Genomic DNA, 21923 nt, shown 5'->3' with positions numbered 1-21923 from the left:
TGAAGATCTCCAAAGGACTGGAGGGGGTGCTTCCTAAATTCTCTTCAATTGATGTGAGAGACTCTAAGGCCCTTAAGACATTTGGGCCACCGCGTCCCAGCCCTTCCAAAGGAGCTAAGTCTATTTTGAAAAATTACTGGTATAGTTTAGGGTTGACTGACATGAACCTCAGTTAAGTTAGTAGGCAATCTATGAACCTTTAAGGGATTTAAACTAGCTTTAAATAAGTTTAAAAAGAGGCCCGAGTCTCCAACATACTGTGACAGAAACATTTCCTTTAAAAAAGGAACAGGTTTCCTAGCTCCTAGGCACAGGCCAGGAGCTAAATACCATGGAGAGTCGTTCCAGGGAAGAGGAAAAGGCCCCACTGGGACAGTCTTTGGATAAAAGGCCTTTACAGGTACAGTGCTGGATTCTGTCAGCAAATGACTTCTCTCTTTCTTCCACTGCCTTTGAAACCATTTGTGTTTTTTTTTTTTTATTGAAAAAAAAAATTTTCCACCTCCTCCCCACCTCCCATTTCCCTCCCCCTCCTCCCGCCCCTCTCCCCCTCCCCCCACTCCTCATCTCCTCCCTCTCCAGTCCCAGGAGCAGTCAGGGTTCCCTGCCCTGTGGAAAGTCCAAGGTCCTCCCCCCTCCATCCAGATCTAGGAAGTTGAACATCCAAACTGTCTAGGCTCCCACAAAGTCAGAACCTGAAGTAGGATCAACACCCCGTGCCATTGTCCTTGGCCTCTTGTCAGCTCTCATTGTCTGCCATGTTCAGAGAGTCCGGTTTTATCCCATGCTTTTTCAGTCACAGTCCAGCTGGCCTTGGTGAGCTCCCAATAGATCGGTCCGACTGTCTCATTGGGTGGGTGCAAGGGTTGGCAAGAGACTTGAACTTGGTGTGGCTACCAGATGCCCAGGGCAGTGTCCCCAGTTAGTTCCTTGGGCACCTGAGGATAGGGAACCTGAAATGATCCTATCCTATAGCCATACTGATGAATATCTTGCATATCACCATAGAACCTTCATCTAGCGATGGATGGAGATAGAGCCAGAGACCCACACTGGAGCACCGGACTGAGCTCCCAAGGTCCTAATGAGGAGCAGAAGGAGGGAGAACATGAGCAACGAAGTCAGGGCCATTTGTGCTTTTACGACACAAGTCTCATTTTCTACTTTAATGAGCCCAAGCTGTACCCTGGAATCCTCACCTTTGCTTTGCCCTGTTGCCTATTGTAGATTAAGGGAGTTTGCTCCTTTGTCACAGACTGAAGCTTGGGGTCCTTTGGAACTGTTGCATGTGACATCAGGGCCAGAGAGTGGAGTGTTGCAGATTGTTAGGTTTCCATCCGGCCCTTTTCCTTGGTACCCAAGCTCTGTGTTGTCTCTACCACACTGTTTCTAGGCTTGGCCAGTTGATCCCCTGTAGCAAGTGGAATAGCAAGCAGGGCTTGTTGGATGCCTACACAGAGAAGCAGGTCCTCCCACAGCCACCTGAGTCACCCAGCGAGGCCAGCACAGATGAGATTGCACAGTCGTGGGCAGTGATCTGCCCTTTCTGTGTTGGAGTGCTTTGTTTTGTAGCTCTTAGATGAGTCACACGAGGCCTGCAGTTCTTTTGTCCCTTTTTATCTGACACAGTGCTTAACAATTCATTTTAATAAGCAGTTTGTTTCTAACACAGTTGAACCCCTTAGTTCTGATAGGTTGGCTCCATGCAGCTCAAGGGAACCGCAACCCAAAATTTCTATTGATACCTTTTGAATGCTGGGTTTAAAAATGTTACTTTTATATAAAACAGCATCAAATTCAACAAAAGGAAGCAAAGGATTTAAAATCTGTTGTCTTTTCTTACATATTTTTTTGGGGGACTCACAGTTTTATTTTCTTTATTTTTCTTTGGTATCATATAGACACAAAGTTTCTAGAGAGCTCCGCAGTGTCTACCACTTTACAGGTAGCCTTATGAATAGATTGGCACACCGTTTGTACACATCGAGGAATTAGCCATTTTAGAGGGTTGACTTCTGGCAGAATCATCTAGAGAGCCTTTTCAGGGGCTGGAGGGATAGACGGCTCAGTGGTTAAGATCACCAGCTGCTCTTCCAGAGGGCCGGGGTCTGATTCCCAGTACCCTCATGGCCCCTCTCAACATCTGTAGCAACATCTGTAACTCTAATTCTAGGCAATTCAACCGCTGGCTTCCACAACAAGCATCAGGCATACACACGGTACACAGATACACATGTAGGCAAAACACCCATGCACATGAACAAAAAAAGCCTTTCTAAAACCTTATTATTTGAAATCATTCTTTTTTTGTAACTATATGTCTTACTGTGGACATATTATATTTTATGTCAAGGAATATGAATGATAGAGAGAGTAGCTTCTTCTTGGCAAGAAGAATGGTTCATGGAAGAAAAAGCCTTTCATTGTTTTGGAATTTTATTACACACAAAATAATATATATCTTGTCAGTGCATAAAATATTTATATAAATTTTTTATTTCACTAATTTCACATGATCTATTACATGCCATGAGTTGAGCTATAAACCAGAATATTTACTTTGAATTCTGTGATAGTTACTTATGAAATAACACACATGTATTTAAAAAACAGATTGGTTTTTTAATATTTTTAAAGTATATATCCTAGGGTGTTGGTGTTATGTGCATTTGAGTGCAGCTACCTGAGGAGGCTGGAGGCATTAGTTCTCCTTGGAACTGGACTTACAGGCAGTTTTAAGCTGTCTGACCTGGGTGCTGGGTAACTTTCACCCTCACCAAGAACACTCCCCTCACTTAACCTCTGAACCATTTCTCCAGCCCCATACATAGTTTTTTTTTTCTTCATTTTAAATTTTTGTTCATTTTACATACCACCCATAGTTTCCCCTCCCACTCCTTCCCCCTTCCTGCTGGACCTCCCCCCATCCACTCCTCAAAGGCTGAGGCCTCCCATGTGGAGTCAACACAGCCTGGCACATTAAGTTGTCCCAGGACCAAGCCCCTCCCCCTGCATTAAAGTTGAGCAAAGCATCCCACCATAGGGAATGGACTCCAAAATCTAGCTCATTTACTGGCAATAGGTCCTGGTTACACTGCCAGGGCCCCTCAAATAGACCAAGCTACACAACTGTCGCCCACATGCAGAGGACCTTGGTCCCCAGCTGTCGGTTTAGAGTTCGTGAGTTCCCACGAGCTTGATTCAGCTACTTCTGTGGGTTTTCTCATGAACTTGACCTCCCCCCACCCCCCCACCCCCGCCACCTTGCTCACATAATCCCTCCTCCCTCTTTTCGACTGAACTCCTGGAGCTTGGCCTGGTGCTTGGCTGTGGATCTCTGCATCTGCTTCCATCAGTTACTGGATGAAGGTTCTGTGATAACAATTAGGGTATTCACCAGTCTGATTATAGGGCAAGGCCAGTTCAGGCACCCTCTCCACCATTGCGTGGAGTCTTAGCTGGGGTCATCTTGTGGATTCCTGGGAGTTTCCCTTGCACTAGGTTTCTCCCTAACCCCATAATGGCTCCCTCTGTCAAGGTATCTCTTTCATTGCTCTCCCACTCTGCCCCTCTGATGTGGGATTCCCCTCTGTATGCTGTGAATACCATTGGTTAATAAAGGAGCTGTTTTGGGTCTGTGATGGGGTAGAGTAAAGATAGGTAGGGAAAACTAAACTGAATGCTGGGAGAAAGAAGACAGAGTCAAGAGAAGCAATGGAGCCACCGCTGGGAACAGATGAGTTGGAACCTTGCCGGTAGGCCATGAGCCTCATGGTAAAATATAAAATAATGGAAATGGATTACTTTAAGATATTTCAGAGCAAGACAGAAATACATTTAAGCTACTGGCCAAACAGTATTGCAAATAATATAGTTTTGGTGTGTTTATTACGGGACTGGGTGGGACAGAAACCTCATATAACAACCCCTCAACTCGACCATCCCATTCCCTCATGCTATCATCCCCATCCTTTCCCCCCTACTGCTCCCAGTTTACCCAGGAGATCTCATCTATTTCCTCTTCTTAGGGTGATCCATGTGTTCCTCTTAGGGTACTCCTTGTTACCTAGCTTCTCTGGAGCTGTGGATTGTAGTCTAGCTATCTTTACATCTGATATCCACTTATGAGTGAGTACATACTGTGTTTGTTTTAATGAGTCTGAGTTACCTCACTCAGGATAGTTTTTTTCTAGTTCCATCCATTTGCCTGCAAATTTTATGATGTCATTGGTTTTCAAAGTTGAGTAATACTCCATTGTGTAAATGTAGCACATTTTCTTGACACATTCTTTGGTTGAGGGGCATCTAGGTTGTTTCCAAGTTCTGGCTTTGACAAATAATGCTGCTGTGAACATAGATGAGCAGCTGTCCTTCTATGATTAAACATCCTTTGGGTATATGCCCAAGAGTGGTAATGCTGGATCTTGAGGTAGATTTATTCCCAATTTTCTGAGAAATCACCATACCATACATAAAGGATTATAGTTATTATATTATGTACCAAGCCACAGTTGGACTCTGTTGTAATAGGAGCGGCGGGCTAAGTTCCTGGCACCCGGCCACCTGCACGGCTAGCTTTATACCCGAAATAATTACACGGAAACTGTATTCTTTTAAACACTGCCTGGACCATTATTTCCAGCCTTTTATTGGCTAGCTCTTACATATTGATCTAACCCATTTCTAATATTCTGTGTAGCACCATGAGCTGGCTTACCAGGAAAGATCTTAACCTGCTTCTGTCTGGAGTGGGAGAATCGTGGCGACTGACTGACTCGGCTTCTTTCTCCCAGGATTCTGTTTTGTTTACTCCACCCACCTAAGGGTTGGCCTATCAAATGGGCCTAGGCAGTTTCTTTATTAATTAACCAATGAAAGCAACAGATTAGAAAGAAATCACTCCCACATCAGGACTCTTGCAGTCAAGTTGCAGGGAAGAGAATCAAGGAACTGTCTAAACAATAGGAGATTATTATAAAAGGAAGATAAATCTTAGAAGTCTGTAAGAAAAGAGTATAAAATCCATTGGTTCAACCCTTAAAAACAACTCATTGCTTGTTCATCATAGAACATTGTGTACTGATTGGTGAGAACTTAGAAATGATAGAATAAGACCACACACCAAAAGTCTACCTCCCAAATTTAGTTCTTTTAATTTGTCTTCCATCTAGTAGTAGTTAAAAGCCCTGATTGGCAGCAATGTTCTAGTCATTGCAATCTAGTAGTGATTTCTGTTAGTCTAATATCTCTCCAGCTGTGTGCAGATGGAGACACAGAAACAGAGAGCAAGTGCTTTACTGACAGTTTCACAGATTGAAGCTTTGGTTTCAGATGTCAAAACTTGCCTTTCTGAACCTTTGTGGAGTCTCCACGTCTTTGTCTGCTCAGTTCTCTCTTTACCTCTTTCCTCTCTTCAACTGCTGTCTCCACCTTTCCTTCTCTTCTCCCATCCTTCCCTCTGTGTCCATCCTCTTTTGTCTAAGTTGGATTATACAATTTGTTTTTTAATCACATTTTTACTCTTTATACCCGGAATTCTCTGTATTTTTTCGGTAATGTGATTGCTACTTTGGTTTTTTTTAGTCCAATGCCGTATAATATAATCACTCTTAAATTATAGTTTAATCAGCTGACAGTCAGCTGCATGTCTGTCTCCATGCTCCTCCTTCTGATCTATTGCTACAATATTAACAGAGGCCTAGTGCAACATTGTAATGCTTCCTTTGTTATTTACCTCATTTCTAGTCACACAGACTTCATCTATTTCCTATAGTCACTGGCAAAAAGAGAAAGTGCAGTCACAGATATATTTTGAGATACTGCCTTCATATAACTCTTATTACCTTCTGTTACTATAATTGTTCTCTTTTATTGTTGTTAACCTTTCATTGTGCCTGGTTTATAAACCAGGCTGTCTTAGATATGCATGTATGGGAAGATCTTAGTGTGGGTATGGAGAGAGATAGTTTGGTATTATCCAAAGTTCCAGTGTCACTGAGGGTCTTGGGATGTTTCCCTTGTGGATAAGTTGTACTACTGTATTGAAGATGGTGAAGGCTTTTACTCTAACAAATAATGTATAATGAGCACCTTTGATGCATTTCTGAGTTCCTCAGGACAATGTGCTAAATATGACATTCCTAGGCATAAGGATAAAGTTAGGCTTTAGGCACGTTTTAGCAGATTACCTTGCACATAGTTTGCAAAAATTTTTATTCTTACATGTACTATATGAAAGTGCCTGTAAAGTTTCATGCTTCTCTCTATAATAGAATACACAATTAATATCAGGAGAAGGAAAAATTAGCAACTCAGTATTTTTCTAAATTAAAATAATGTGATATATGTCTTCCTTTACTATACATACTTATAGATTCCAATATTCTCTTTTAAAATCAAAGATTTATTAAAATAAATCTAATATTTATTTATTGGTGTGTGTGTATGTGTGTGCATGTGCACTTCTGCTGTGTAGGCATGTGGAGGTCAGAGGAGGGCTTGCTAGCGTTGCTTCTCCCCTTCCACCATGTAGTTGCCAGTATCCTCAGCTTGTCTGGCTTGGCAGCAAGTACCCTTATGCTATGCCCTGAGCATCCTGATGTCCCTCCAATCCTAGTAAAAGAAAAATTAGGAAATAATGGTTAAAACTTATAGTTATTTTAATGAGAGTGGGATTTTATGCACTATTAAAAGGAGGAAATTCACCTGTCTTTGCCAGCATTCTCTTGCTCTGAAGAGATGCCATGACCATGCCAAAGAAAGCATTTAATTGGGACTTGCTTATAGGTTCTGAGGTTTTAGTCCATTATCATCATGTCAGGGAGCATGACAGCACACAGAGAGTTCTACCTCCATATCTTCAGGCAGCAGGAAGAAAGAGTCTCTGGACTTGGAATGGGCTTTTTGAAACCTTAAAGCCTACCCCCAGAGACACACTTCCTTCAACAAGGTCACGCCTCCTAAATCCTTTCCAATGGTGCCCTTCCATGGTGATCAAGTGTTAACTCTATGAGCCTATGAGGGCCAGTCTCATTGCTACCACCATATCAACACTCTGGCTGTAAATGGAGAATGTCGAAGAGCCACAGGTGGATAAGTAAATAAGTGATTACAACAAAGTCCCCCCACCCTGCACCTGAGATGGACTATCACCATGTAGCCCTAGTTGGCCTAGCACTCCTGTAGACCAGACTGGACCTGAAACCACTCCTTCTGGATGTTTGGCTTAAAGACATGTATCATTAAACCTAGCAGACAACAAATGTATTTTTTAAAAAGACTCCTAAGCGTCCTAGTGAGCACAATGTCATTAGGTATGTATGGGAATCAGTTGCTGAGCACAGTGCCTGGCATGCGATGGCTGCTTTTCTCAGGTGATGGAATGAGGGAAAGGACACCCAGATTGATTCCTGTTGTTGCCCAGACTCAGCAAAGGCAGCAGCTTCTCTGTAGCCTGTTCACCTTGTGAGGAAGCAGGGAGAGGTCAGGAGCCCTGTCTGCTCAGAGGGCAGTGATGAGTCAGGCATGAGGGCTTGTTCTGGAAGCTTCGTCATGGTTGGTGACTTTCAGAAGCTGGAGGATGTGTGAAGGGCCAGAACTTAATAAGTATACATTCCTTGTGATTGTTATTAAATAATTTTGATGAGCTAAGAGCCCAAAATAAAATATTTGGATGTATTTAAAAATATTTCTTTTCTTTTAAACATATAAATATTTTCCTTGGTGTATGTGTGGATGTACCACCTGTGTGCAGTACCTATAGAGGCTGGAAAAGGGTGCCAGATCCTCAGGAACTGGAGTATAGATGGTTGTTATAGATGCTACCTCATGTGGACACTGAGAACTGAACCCAGGTTCTTTGCAAGAGCAGTAAGTTCTCCTGACTGCCATGTCATCTCTCCGACCCTGAATCTGCTTTTGAATTAGATGGTCAGTCACTGTACAGTCAAGTGTTAAAGAGGTATTAGTTGTTAGTCACTGTACAGTCAAGTGTTAAAGAGGTATTAGTTGTTAGTCACTGTATCAAGTGTTAAAGGGGTATTAGTTGTTAGTCACTGTATCAAGTGTTAAAGGGGTATTAGTTGTTAGTCACTGTATCAAGTGTTAAAGGGGTATTAGTTGTTAGTCACTGTATCAAGTGTTAAAGGGGTATTAGTTGTTAGTCACTGTATCAAGTGTTAAAGGGGTATTAGTTGTTAGTCACTGTATCAAGTGTTAAAGGGGTATTAGTTGTTAGTGTTTTATGTGAGAAGAATGCTTCATTTCTTTAAGTTTTATTAAGACTTGGATAAATTTATAATTCATTTTATTATATATACCCACTCAGATGGATCTGAGGACTGTTAAGAGCCATGCAAATGATAGAGACCTCTGAAGAGCAAGGGAAAAAAGACAATATTCTGTCCACAGTTTTCCAAAGGCTGTACCCAAACAAAAATGATCCTGTAACAGAATATACATGTAAAATTCTTATTACCACACCTTAGTTTAAAGGGCATGTTTTGTGACAACCTGTGTGTGTGCCATGTGATTTGACTGTATTAATCCCTTATTACCTGTACTAGTTACTTTTCTGATGCTGTGATAGACACCCTGACTGTGGGAACGTAGAGGAGGAGGAGTTGATTTAGGCTTCAAGTTCCAGAGGAAAGAGTCCATCATGGTGGGGGGGCATGGCAGCAACCAGAGGGCACGGGGGGCAGGAACAGGAAGCCGAACACTCACTTGTGCAAATGTAAACACACTGAGAGAAGATAAGCTGCAAGTTGTGTGAGGCTTTTAATCTTTATGACCTACCCAATGATAACTTCCGCCAGTAAGTCTGCACTGCTTAACCCCTCCCTCCCAATATCACCAACAGCTGGGGACCGTGTGCTCAAATGTGTGAGCCTATGATACATTCTCTTTCAAACCGCTATTTTACCTTTCTTGCAGTCTCCTGCCTCGACCAGCTTTCTCTTTGTAAATACCAAGTAGTATCTCTTATAGAAGTTGGTCTTTTTAGAATTGTAGAGCACCTGAGAGAGAAAGCTTGCTCTATTTTGCTGAATTCTTTAGCCAAACATGGTACTGTCTATTCTCATACATTCCCTGCACATGGTTTCCCTCTTCCTTGTTGTTATATAATGTGCACACTTGCCATATTCTCTCCATCTGTTCATCTATTAATGGGTATCAGGCTGATGACATATTTTGTCTATCCTGGCTAGTGCTGTACCTAATGAGAATGTGGGCATCTCTGTGTGATGACCATGATTCCCTCAGATACATAGCCAGGACTGGAATGACTGGGTTCTAGAGTCGTGTGTGTGTGTGTGTGTGTGTGTGTGTGTGAGCTTGTGTGTAGGTACACACGTGCATGTGTGTGTATGTGAGCTTGTTGTAGGTGTGCATGTATTTGTGTGTGTTTATTTGTGTAGGCCAACCTTGATGTTGGGGTTCTTCTTCGATTGCTCCTCTGCCTGATTTCTTGAGGTAAGATCTCAGTCGAGCCCAGAGTTCTGGAGTAAAGCTGGTCTTCCTAGCTATCTGGCTCCAGCTACTCCCTGACCCTACCTTCAGCGGTTGGAATTACAGGGGGCTCAGCACCATTCAGCTTTTGCATACATTCTCAGCATCACTCTGCTCCTCTTGTTTAAGCTGCGAACCCTTTAGCTGCTGGTCCATCTTTGTGAGCCTGCGGACATTGTCATGTATACTTACCACTTTGAACATCCTAAACATGTTTGGATTAATTCCAAATTGAACAAGGAAGGCGCAAATAAAAGGATGCTGACCTTTTTCTGCTTAAGCAAAGTGAAGAGACATCCACCAGGAATTTAGAAATGAATTTTAAAATGACCTTCCATGAGACTTTGAATTTAGCCTTTTAGAGAACAATGGGCAAAGCGCTCTGTGAGGCTTAGTTTTGTCTTGACCCTGTGGGATGTGGTACTGGGCTTTGCTTTGCTGTATTCTATCGTTAGCCCCATTGTCGTCTCATTTGTTGACTTCTACACTGTATCGTGTGCTGTGTTAAGATTTTGTGGATTGCCTTTTTCTCATGCAACCCTCATTTTATAAATGAAGAAACGAGGGAGGCTTAAAACTGTTGAATAATTTGCCAGATATGACTGGTATGGAGTTGGAGCCAGCGGTTCAAAAGCAGCTTTCTCTCTTTAGTGCACTGCCTCTTCCAAAGACTTCTCCTGGTTACTCCTTGCCTGGTGATGTTAGGCACTGACCTCGGGGTCTGGACATGTCAGGCATGTGCTCTTTGACTGACCTGTATGCCCCTGGCCACACCATGGTTTGGGTAGGACAGTGGGACGAAGTGAGTGTGAGAACGCCCGGTTTCGAGGGTCAGACGGACAGAGTAGGTCGTGCAGCCCTTCTGTAGTCACCCTAGTGGCCAGCACTACCTTCGCCCTGGTTCCCAGGGCTCTACAGTGCGGGCGGGAATGTCATAGACACATCAATCTCATCTTTTGAGGTCTGGGTAGACACACCTGTAATCATGGAAGTTTTTTTATTTGTTTATTTCTTGTTTTGCTTTATAAACTTTGTTATTTGAAATTGTTCATAATTTTGAGATAGTCTCTAGAAATGTGGGGTTAAAAATGTTAACAGTATGACAGGATGTAGATTGTCTCGTCAAATCAAAATCAAAGTGTATGACTTAATTTAGATTTTCTTTTTATAACTTCTTTGATTAGAAATGATTGCTTGTTCTGTCTGAAGAACACAGTTCCATCCCCATAACGAATGGAACTTGTCAAATTTCTAAGCAATAACATAGTTTACTAATTTTTGTAAAATACCATCAATCAATTTAGATGTTCTTAGCTTCCCATGTGAAATCATCATTTTGAAGTTAGTGAATTACTATTTTTAAAAATAGTTTTGGAGAAGTCAGAAAGTCTTTCCTGTTTCCTATCTATCTATCTATCTATCTATCTATCTATCTATCTATCATCTATATGAGTATCAAGAGCTATATGGTTTTTCACATAATATGATCAATTTCTCAATTCAGGTATCTGAATTGGTATCTGGCCAGTCTGTGTAAGCGTTACTTTGGTTCCTACATGTACACTATGGTTACTTTATTCTGTCATGGTTGCCATTATTCCACTGTATAGCAAATCATTGTTGAACTTCATCCCCAATGATGACATTGTCCTACTTGATAACACACAAGAAATTTCTTACTCAGGCAGCTAAAATGCTTTCTGTGAAAGAGATGTCTACATTGTTGTTTACATAATGTGTGTTGTTTGGGAACCATCTTACTTAACTGTGTTTGAAGTCTCTTTAATCTCTTAACTTTCTACTGTAGTAATGAGATTAAGTATCGGAGGCTGTTTAGATATGAGAAACCTGTGCGTGAGTGAGACAGTCATATCTGTAGGAAGATATCTATTGAATGCTATCATTGAATTACTTAAACTGGGAGTACAGATGGGGGAATAATTAATTCAACCTTGAGGAGGAACGGAATGTAAGAGAGAGTTCCATTGCTTCCTTTATAAATGCAACAAGGTTTTCCTGGTATAGCTACAGATTCCACCATTTTATTGTGAGATATTTGAGCACTCTTTCTGGGATTTTGTCTTCTACTCGTGTCTGTTGTTTACACCTCCCTACTTGTTGTTTCTAACAATTAAGCTCAGAGAAATTAGGAAGATGGGTGATTCTGTAAGGGAAAGGGGGATTTGAGTGTCCCTAGCCTTAGAACATGAGGTTGTAAGTTCTGAACTTTTACAGGGAATTGTAGGTATTTAGTTTGTTATTATTATTTTTTTCCATAATAGAGGATGACTGAACCCAAGCTAGCTTTTCATAAAGATGTAGACTTTTACAAATGGGAAAAGGGCAGAATGAGAGTCCAATGATGGGTTCTCAAAGACAGAGTTAGGATCTTGCAATGCGTGGAGATAACATAGATATATAGTATACATAAGTGACCCCAAAAACTCTACCAGGGAACTCCTACAGCTGATAAATGCCTCCAGTAATGTGGCAGGATAGAAGATCATCTCAAAAAAATCAGTATAAAAAAAAATAAATAAAAAAAATCAGTATCCCTTCTATATACAGATGATAAAGAAGCTGAGAAAAAAATCAGAGAATTATCGCCTTTCATAGTAGCTACAAATAACATAAAATATATTAGGGTAACACTAACCAAAAAAGTGAAAGATTTATTTGACAAGAACTTTAAGTCTTTGAAGAAAGAAATTGAAGAAGGTACCAGAAAATGGAAAGGTTGTCCATGCTTTTGGGTAGGTAGGATCAACATAATTGATGGAGGAGTTACTTTCATTTAATAAAGAAACTGCCTTGGCCCATTTATAGGCCAGCCCTTAGGTGGGTGGAGTAAACAGACAGAATGCTAAAAAAAAAGAAGCCGAGTCAGGGAGTCGCCATGATTCGCCCACCAGACACAGACGCAGGTTAAGATCTTCCCTGGTAAGCCAACTCGTTGTGCTACACAGAATATTAAAATGGGTTAGATCAATATGTAAGAGCTAACCAATAAGAGGCTAAAACTAATGGGCCAGACAGTAATTAAAAGAATACAGTTTCTATGTAATTATTTGGGGGCATAAGCTAAGCCATGCGGGCGGCCGGGTGCCGGCAGCCCCGCCGCTCTTATTACAACACATAATAAAAATAGCAAGCCTAGTAAAAGTAATCTATAGATTCAATGCAATTCCCATCAAAATCTCAACACAATTCTTAACAGGCCTTGAAAGAACTTCATATAAAAAAACAAAAAACAATCTTCTACAATAAAGGAACTTCTGGAGGCATTACCATCCCTGACATCAAGCTCTAATTACAAAGCTACAGTAATGAAAACAGCTTGGTATTGGCATAAAAACAGATAGGACGACCTGTGGAACTGAATTGAAGACCTGGATATTAATCCACACATCTATGAACACCTGATTTTTGAAAAAGAAGCTAAAATTATACAATGGAAAAAAGAAAGTATCTTCAATAAATGGTGCTGGCATAACTGGATGTCAACGTGTAGAAGAGTGAAAATAGATCCATATCTATCACCATGCACAAAACTCAAGTTTAAAATGGATTAAAGACCTCAGTATAAATCCGGCCACACTGAATCTGATAGAAGAGAAAGCAGTAAGTAGCCTTCAATGCATGGGCACAGGAGACTACTTCCTAAATATAACCCCAGTAGCACATACACTGATAGCAACAATAAATAAATGGGACGTCCTGAAACTGAGGAGCTTCTGTAAAGCAAAGGACACAATCAATAAGACAAAAACACAGTCTACTGAGTGGGAAAATATCTTCACCAACCCCACATCAGACAAACGACTAGAAATTAGGCATCAAAATTCTAAATAACCCTATTAAAAGTGGGGTACATAACTAAACAGAGAATTCTCAACATGGCTGAAAGTCAAATGGCTGAAAGTCACTTAAGGATATGTTCAACATCCTTAGTCATCAGGGAAATGCAAATCAAAAGAACTCTGAGATACTATCTTACACCTGTCAGAATGGTTAAGATCAAAACCACCAATGATAGCTTATGCTGGAGAGGATGCAGAGTAAGGGAACACTCATCCATTACTGGTGGGAGTGCAAACTTGTACAACCACTTTTTTTTTTTTTTTTACATTTCCAAAAAAATGTAAATTTTTTTTTGGAAATCAGTATGGCGGTTTCTTAGAAAATTGGGAATCAACCTACCTCAGGATCCAGCAATACCACTGTTGAGCATATTCCCAAAAGATGCTCATTCATACTACAAAGGCATTTGTTTATCTATGTTCATAGCAGCATTATGGGTAATAGTCCAAACCTGGAAACATCCTAGATGCCCCTCAACCAAAGAATGGATAAAGAAAATGTGGCACAGTTACACATGAGAGTATTACCCAGCTGTAAATTTAATGACATCTTGAATTTTGCATGCAAATGGATGGAACTAGAAAGCACTGTCTTGAGTGAGGTAACCCAGACCAAAAAAGATGAATATGGTATGTACTCACTCATAAGTGGATACTAGCTATAAACAAAGGTTATTGAGCCAATAGTCCATGATCCTAGAAAAGCTAAATAATAAGGCGAACCCTAAGAAAAACATATAGAGATACACCTGGAAAGTTGAAATAGACCACCACAAGTCTTGTAAAGGAAAACATTAAAGTTGGGTTTGCTTATAGTTTAGAGGTTTAGTCCATTGTCATCATGGTGGGAAACGTGGTGGGACAGGCAGACATAGTGCTGGAGAAGGAAGAGATAGAGAGAGAGAGAGAGAGAGAGAGAGAGAGAGAGAGAGAGAGAGAGAGAGAGAGCGAGCCATTGAGCCTGAGCCTGGTTTGGGCTTTTGAAACATCAAAGACCACACCCAGTGACATACTCCTCCAACAAGACCACGCCTCCTAATCCTTTCATAATCCTTTCAAACAGTGCCATTTCCTGGTGACCCAGCATTCAAATCTGCCAACATATGGGGGTCATTCTCATCCAAATCACCACATGCCCAGAGCTCCAAACAATGTTGCTGGTTTTAGAGTTTAAATTTATAAATGGGGTTACAACAAAAGAAATACTGCTTATTTTCAAAGACAAATAAGTAATAGTATAATTATGTGCTAGCATGCTGAGTGTTGTATGTGAAGCAGTTTGAATTTATCATCGAGGGGAGAGAGTGACTTGAGACTGCATTCAGCTCTCTCAGCACATGCGTGGTGTCCATGTTGCTGGATATATATTTCAGTGAGGTTTGTGTATGCAGGCAAGGTCTCTCTCTGAACTCAGGGCTCACTGATTCTTGCTATTAGAGCTAGCCTGTTTGCTTCAGAGTTCCCTTCTGTCTGTTTCGGAAATGCTGGGATTGCAGATGGGTACCGCACCCACCGTGCTTTGACCTGGATTATGGCGATCTGAACTCTAGTCTTCATGTTTGCAGAACAAGTGCTTTATCTTGAACGTCACCTGAACCTTCTCCCCAGCTTGGAATTTTTAATCAAAGTCAAGCTCTTTAGAGTTCTCCTCCATGTAGACTGTTCCGGTTTAGGGATTAGAGCAGAGGGAGCTGGGAAAAGTATACATACAAACCTGTAACTGAGATTGTCATGTAGAATACCAATAATAGATCTTTTTGAGATGGTGATTATGCACCAGAAAGCTGATATGATCACTTTAAAGAGTGAAGAGTGATCTCATCATGGTGACACACGTGTTTAGTCGCTCACCCCCCCCCCCCCCCGCCCCTGGAGGCTGAGGGAGGCAGATTAGGGCTACAGAGTGAGAAGGAAAGGAGAGAGTGATCTCAGTAGATTGGTGTTTTATAGCTCGTCAGAATGACCGGCTGTCTGGAGAGCAGCATGGTGAATGATTAGCAGGTACTGATCATTATGGCTTCTTAATTGGGTACTAGTTACTAATCACCATCATTTTGCTAGTATAAGAAGGCACAGTGAAGGTGAGTAACTTGCTCATGACATGGCTGGAAAGCAATGGCATCCTTTGGAGTTGGAGGGGAGATACTGGTTAGTGTAGATGTATTGCGAGCTAGGTGGAGACTGTGCTTGAAATATGATGATGTATCATATATGAAAACTGCCCTGAGAAGACGGACGGAAACACCACGTGGCTTGCTGATTGGGAATAAAGCCATCCCTAAACGCTCAAGTGGGTTGACTGCAACAGCGGTAAATGACTCAGAAGAAGATAAGGAATAAAACATTAAGCTCTATTTTAGTCACGTTGAGATTTGATGTCACACAGTGAAGCGAGGTGACAACGAATGCAGAGCTAAGGAGGATGGTTAGGCGTTACTCAAATGTGAATGATTGGTGGGGTCTCTGCTGGGGATATTTGAAGTTTCCAGTGGCAACAAAGTGGGGTTTCCCCCCTACACAAACCTGCAGAATTAAAAATAAAGTCATGCTAAAATCTCTGTGTAAAATGAGATTTTACACATCTTTGCCCACACGTACTTTAAAGGAAACCTAGTAGCAATCCTAGGAGCCTGTTTTGTTTTGTTTTTCCTGTCTGTGTGGTATTTGTATATGCATACACATATGCTTATGATAAACATGTGTGTTTGTGTGTGTGTGTGTATGGAGACCAGAGATGGACACTGGGTATCTTCCTCAGTCTTACTGAGGTGCTCTCCACCAGTTTTGTTTGTTTGTTTGTTTTTTGTTTGTTTGCTTTTGAAACCAGTTCTCACTGAATAGCCCTGGTTGGCCTGGACTCCCTATGTAGATCAGCTTTAAGTACAGAGATCCATCGGCTGTTTTCTTTCACACGCTGGGATTGAAGCCATGTGCCACTGTATCTGGCCACTTTTTAAAATTGCTCTCTTATTTTATTTCTAAACTTTCCCTCTGACCTTTAAAATCAGGTTCTTGAAAATGTTGTTTCATGGAAGTCCGCAAGCCTCAAGGCCGACAGGGAAACATTTGGCACGAGCTGAAGAGTGAAACTTGGTCAACACCACGCTAGCAGGTGCTGGCTCCAGAACTTGCAGAGTCTGACCTTGAGGTTATTTTTCTTATTCAGTAAACACAGTAAAACATTGGGAAAAGTCTCCATGTGACAGTTATCGCAACAAAGCTTCAGGGATGACACCTAAACTCCCTTGCAAAACACACCTCTTTAGCAGAGTTCTTAAGAATGAGTTCTGTTGATGATAAACAGTGCCCAGGCCACAGGCCTCAGGTGGAAGGATCTGTAATAAGCATAAGGATACATTCAGTAGACAGAGAACGCACAGTACACGCAACTTCCTTCATAAGGAAGGGTTCCACTCACTGAGAGACAAAGCTCAGGATTCGGCCTAAACAGTACTCAGGATTTAGGGGAATTCAGGTGAAGGCTGATTCCACAAAATAGGTTGGTAGACAATCTGCTCCAGCCTTCCGGGTGGAAAGGCAGCCTTTCCTTCCCCTGAAGAAGATTGCATGTTTCGCAATTCTGGTTCACCCGATGCTTTGTCGAAGCTGTGCCTCCTCCAGTTTAAAACAGTGTATTTTTATTATAGCCTCTCCCCCGACCGTGTCTTCTAGACCCATCCCTTCCTCTCTACCCACTCAGCTTTGCATCCTTTAAGAAAAAATCAAGTCCAGTTTATGCTGTTCACATACCTGCTCAAGCTAAAGCCAGACAGAATTCCATGGAGAGGGCAGATGGGCACTGAGCCCCACCCCTAGATGAGGAACCCATGGAGAGGGCAGATGGGCACTGAGTCCCACCCCTAGCTGAGGAACCATTGGCCACTGATAGCTGTTGAAGAGGCAGACTTTTCCTTCAGAATGTGGCTCTTGGCAGGTCAACCACACTCCCATGGATGGCTCCAGTCTACCTCGTTTTCTCGAAGGCTGCATCTATAACTGAACCTGGAGCTCACTGATCTGGCGGGGGTAGCTGGCCCGTAACTCCCAGGGTTCTGCTCCTTTACCTCCCAGAAACTGGGGTTACAGCAGACATAACTGTGTCTTTTCTGTGGCTGTTGGGGTTCTGAATTCTGTTCTTTTGGTGTATGCAGCGGGCACTTTACCCATGAGCCATCTCCATAGCCCTTGATTCCCAGAAACCTTAAAGCATTTGTCACTGTTTCGGGCATGGCTGCCTGGCCCTTACTGTTTTTCCTGGCCCTTGACTTGGTTGTGTTTCCTCTGTGGTCATCATTAGCCTTGCAGCGAAACAAACGGCCTCACTCTTGGGAACACTTCCGTCCTCACAGAAAGCGCTGCATCTCACGTCTACACATTCTGTCAGCACTAGAAACACTCTCTTCATCCTTCATTTTTTCTTCCCCCTCGTCCCTCTGGACGTGTTATCCATGGACTGTGTTGTTGCTCCCTGCACATAGCATGGCTCACTGGTGACATTTCTGTAGCCAGGTGAACTCAGTGCATCTCAGTCATTGCTTCGTTCATCCTTAGGCACCATCAGTATTGTCTGAATTCTAGGAGGAAGGCCAGTTACTCTCCTCAGGCAGAGACCAGGGCCTTTGTACATACTCTTGGAAAAAGACGGATGGAAGGGTGGAATTGTGTATTTTAGTGATTTTTCCCATCCTTGTCCTTCCTACTCCTGGTGGTTCCTATGTAGATGTTTTCTGGCTGACATTAGATTATTTCCTTCTTTTCCACAGGGAACGATGATGTGGGAGTAGGTCCACCAGAATATTATCCTAGGATAATTAGGTCCATCTTTGTACATGTTTTCATTATTCATAAAATTTTTGTATCTCTCTACTAGAATTTAGTAATTCATTTCAGTCATATTTTCCTTGCAAATAAGTATTGGTTGAAAGATTTCTGTACCCCGATATTGGGTTCTTCTGCCAAAGTAATAAATCAGATCAGGCCAAATTAATGAGTCTGGGTTTAATTCGAGCAAACCATTCCCTGGGTGGTTCTAGTAGAAAGAAAACAAACCACAAGGGGAAACCACGGGGCAAGTCGGGGAACCTCATCTTAAATAGCCCGTGGGTGTGGTCCTGGGCATCTCCTGGGGAGGAGCCACCCTTTCTAGGGCTTTCTGAGACAGGGTAGGGTTTGGAGTGAGGGGGAGGGGGAGGAGGCCCGAGACAGAGCTCCACCCAAACATTGGTAACTTATTTACTTATTCTGTTACGTTTTGGAAAAATCCTAGTTAGCGGATTTGAAAACTCATTTGTTCTTATTCGAGACTTTCAAAAAGATTTGAAAAATAGGAGTTTTTAAAACTGAATTCTGCTGCATAAAAACTGAAAACAATTCCAGGTGATGGATGCATCTCTTCTTTGCAGCCTTCTCTGAACCCCGGGGGCTGCCAGTCCTCTGATGTGGTCCTACTGAACCACTGGAAGGTGAGGAATTTTGAAGTCCAGCGTGGAGACATTGTGTCACTGGTGTAAGTAACCCAGAAACTTTCTGTATTTGCATGTCTGCGCATCGGGATTTCAATGACAATTTACTGCTGATATTTGGCCAGTTAGGAAATTAATGAGTGCATGTTAAATACGATCAGTATTGATATATAGCAATGATCAAAAAGGTTTTTTTTACTTAATATATGTCAATTGGATGACATAATTTGTAAATTTTGTTTAATGAAATGTTGAGTAGAAATTATGCTTGTGATATTATTTTGCAGTATTTTACAATTTTGCATCTTGGTAAGCAAACTTACGTGCTACATTTTACTACTTTTGGAAAGAAACCATTCTTAGGAGATGATAATTATGATATGAGATGCAATGGTACTTGTGTATGTTGTGATTTTACCTGGGAAAAAAAGTTTGAAATAGTAGTATTCTGGACTTCTGTTTGCATCAAAAGATGGCGCTGTTTCTCTGTAAAACGTTGTGGCTGGGCGGGACTAAAGATTGTACCCGAGTGTTGGCTGTAGAGGAGTGTCAAAGTGTCCATAACTGACACGGTGACATAGTGCACTTCTCCATGTGTTTGAGTGGTTTATAGTCCAAGTTTTGATTTTTTTTTTTTAAATAAGTCTACCCAGAACAGACTGCAGCGGAACTTGCTTAATTCATTCTGGCTGGAGCTGTTTCTAAGAGCTGTTCTAGTAGGATGCTTGTTCCAGAGGCCGGCGCAGGGAGCTGCAGCTGATGTACTCTGAGTGTTTATTTTCACGACCGTAAAACCTACTGTTGAGTGAGAAGCTTTCTCTTCCCCAGTCATTCCTTTCTCATGAGCTGGAACGAGACTTTTTTCTTGTTGGATGATAATTTTAATAGGTAGAATAATCCAGTATCAACTTGCTCGTCTTTACCTGTAGACAATTTTACTGCTGGACATAGGTATTCTGTAAGTGTGTCTCCTCAAGACTGCTCTTACCAGGGTTCATTTGAAACCACATTACCTACATCTGGTCAGTAGGTAATGGGATACAGGGGAGTGGAATGATGGCAGACAGTCAGGGATGGGATTTAAATGCTTCTGAGGTTCTGAGTATTTTCTTTAATGTTAATCTACTCTTTGGAGTGTACGTTTACTTTTGTCATTCAGTGCAGTGTGTTTTTGCTACCCTCTGATAAGCTTCTCCTTGTGGAATAAGCCTATCATGTCTACATTGTTTTTTGCCTTTGGTTTGACAAGTTTACATCCTCGCTTAGTTTTTGACGAAGATGATACCCACCCAAGAGAAAGAAGCCATGTAACAGTGGGCAGCTGGGCAGTCCTCTCCCCCTGGGAAAACAATCTGGCTGTCTCTAAGCAGGCAAATTTGAATAGGGCATCGAAAACTGTGAGATGGCTCCTTGAAATTCAGGGTTGTGAGTCCATAAAAATATCCTGACATACCATCATTTATTTCTAAAGGAAAACACAGCTCTTTTAGGTAATTGTTATAGTGACTGATATTTATTATACAAATTAATATAAACAAACATTTGTATTCCAATCGGGATTGGGAAATTATAGCTACTGCAGGTGAAACACATTATTTATTTATTTATTTATTCTTTTGAGACAGGGTTTCTCTGTGTAACAGGCCTAGCTTTCCTGGAACTCACTCTGTAGACCAGGCTGCCCTGGAACTCAGAGAGATCCGCCTGCCTCTGCCTCCCAAGTGCTGGGGTTAAAGGTGTGTGGCACCGTGTCCTGTTGGTGAAGCACATTTTTAACGCGTCAGTGCTGTATCTGCATCATATAGAGATGCCATAACTTCATTTCATATACTCTGTTGCTAGCAGGCCTCATGTGCATAAAAGGACACTTAGTGTTGGGACTATGTTATTCAACAACAAATATTTATTAAGCCAGTCCTGTGCTGACTGTTTCAAACTTAGTTTGGTTGTCTATTCTTTAGCTCGAGGTTGTACTATAAAAGCTATATCGTGTTATGGTATTTTCTGTCTAGTTTTATGAGCAAACTGCTTTCAGACATATGTCCTTATATTTTCCTACAATCTGTAGACTGCTTCATTTAAAATGATCGGTGTTGGTGTGATAAACTTTCACCTATATATTTAATCCATGGCAAGCAACACTGAATACTTGGTTCCTACAAAAAGATCCTCTGTAACTTTTAATGTGAAGGATAATTTTTATTGCTTTGTTGAGAGATTGTTGACCAAGGCTGTTTCTCAAAGCTTTCAAGGCAGGTCTGAAGGGGGAGCAGGTATGCCCTGGAGTATGCCTCATTATGTCTCTTTTTCTTTTCCTGTCTTTTTCTTTTTGAACCGTTGGTCCCAGTGGAGTTATTGTTTAAGCATATTATTCAGTTATGTTAATTCAAGAGGAATATTTACCCAGTCACATGAAAGACAAGGCACAGTATCATTCGCTGTCATTAAGTCCTTAGTATTACTGAGTGTGTGTAGGTGGCACTGTACTCTCTTAATGGATTTGCAGTCTAATAGTAGTGCTTAAGGTGGATTTTCCATACCTTGGAATTGACTTTTTATTAACCTGTGTGATGGCCTTACTGCAATTGGCTTAGCATAGGAATCACAGTTTCTCAAAGAATATATCACCTAGCAAGTCCAATGGGATAGAGATGCTTTATAGTAAATCTTAAATAATCACATTTACGTTTGAATGTTTTATTCTGAAATAACATTAAACCTAAAGAAAGCCTGTAAAGTAGTATAGAGAGTGCCCTTCTACCTCTTCCACTGTGAATAAAATCGTACACAATCAAAGCAAGGGAACGGCATTGATAGAATATGTGTAACTGTGCGCTTTAGTCATTCACCAGTCTTTTGACTAATAACCTTTTAGATTTCCCTGGGCCAAAGCATATTGCATTTTATTTTATTTTTCATTTCACTTTGGTCTTCTCTAGCCTGTGACAGTTCTTTAGTGATTTTGTCTTTTATGAACTTAACACCTTTGACGTTACTGATGAGTTGCTTTTTAGAATGAGGCTCTGCCGTCACAGTTTTCATGGCTGTTCAGCTTTTGAATGGAGGTGGGAGTTGCTGAGGAAGGCACAGC

At 41.5% G+C, this 21923-nt stretch overlaps 1 protein-coding gene across 3 annotated transcripts in view; it reads left to right on the top strand.

Moving 5' to 3' along the window:
* Immp2l (inner mitochondrial membrane peptidase subunit 2) overlaps positions 1 to 21923 on the top strand; it is an 859529-nt gene that overhangs the window by 57680 nt on the left and 779926 nt on the right. For all 3 annotated transcript variants that reach the window (XM_057783283.1, XM_057783280.1, XM_057783281.1), the window contains exon 4: positions 18773 to 18876. In XM_057783283.1, the coding sequence (XP_057639266.1) occupies positions 18773 to 18876 (104 nt within the window). The remainder of the gene's footprint in view (positions 1 to 18772; positions 18877 to 21923) is intronic.

Source organism: Chionomys nivalis, chromosome 10 (assembly GCF_950005125.1).
Source record: "Chionomys nivalis chromosome 10, mChiNiv1.1, whole genome shotgun sequence".
NCBI lineage: Eukaryota > Metazoa > Chordata > Mammalia > Rodentia > Cricetidae > Chionomys > Chionomys nivalis.
Note: the sequence above shows the minus strand (reverse complement) of the source record. Positions and strands in the feature narration are given on the sequence as shown.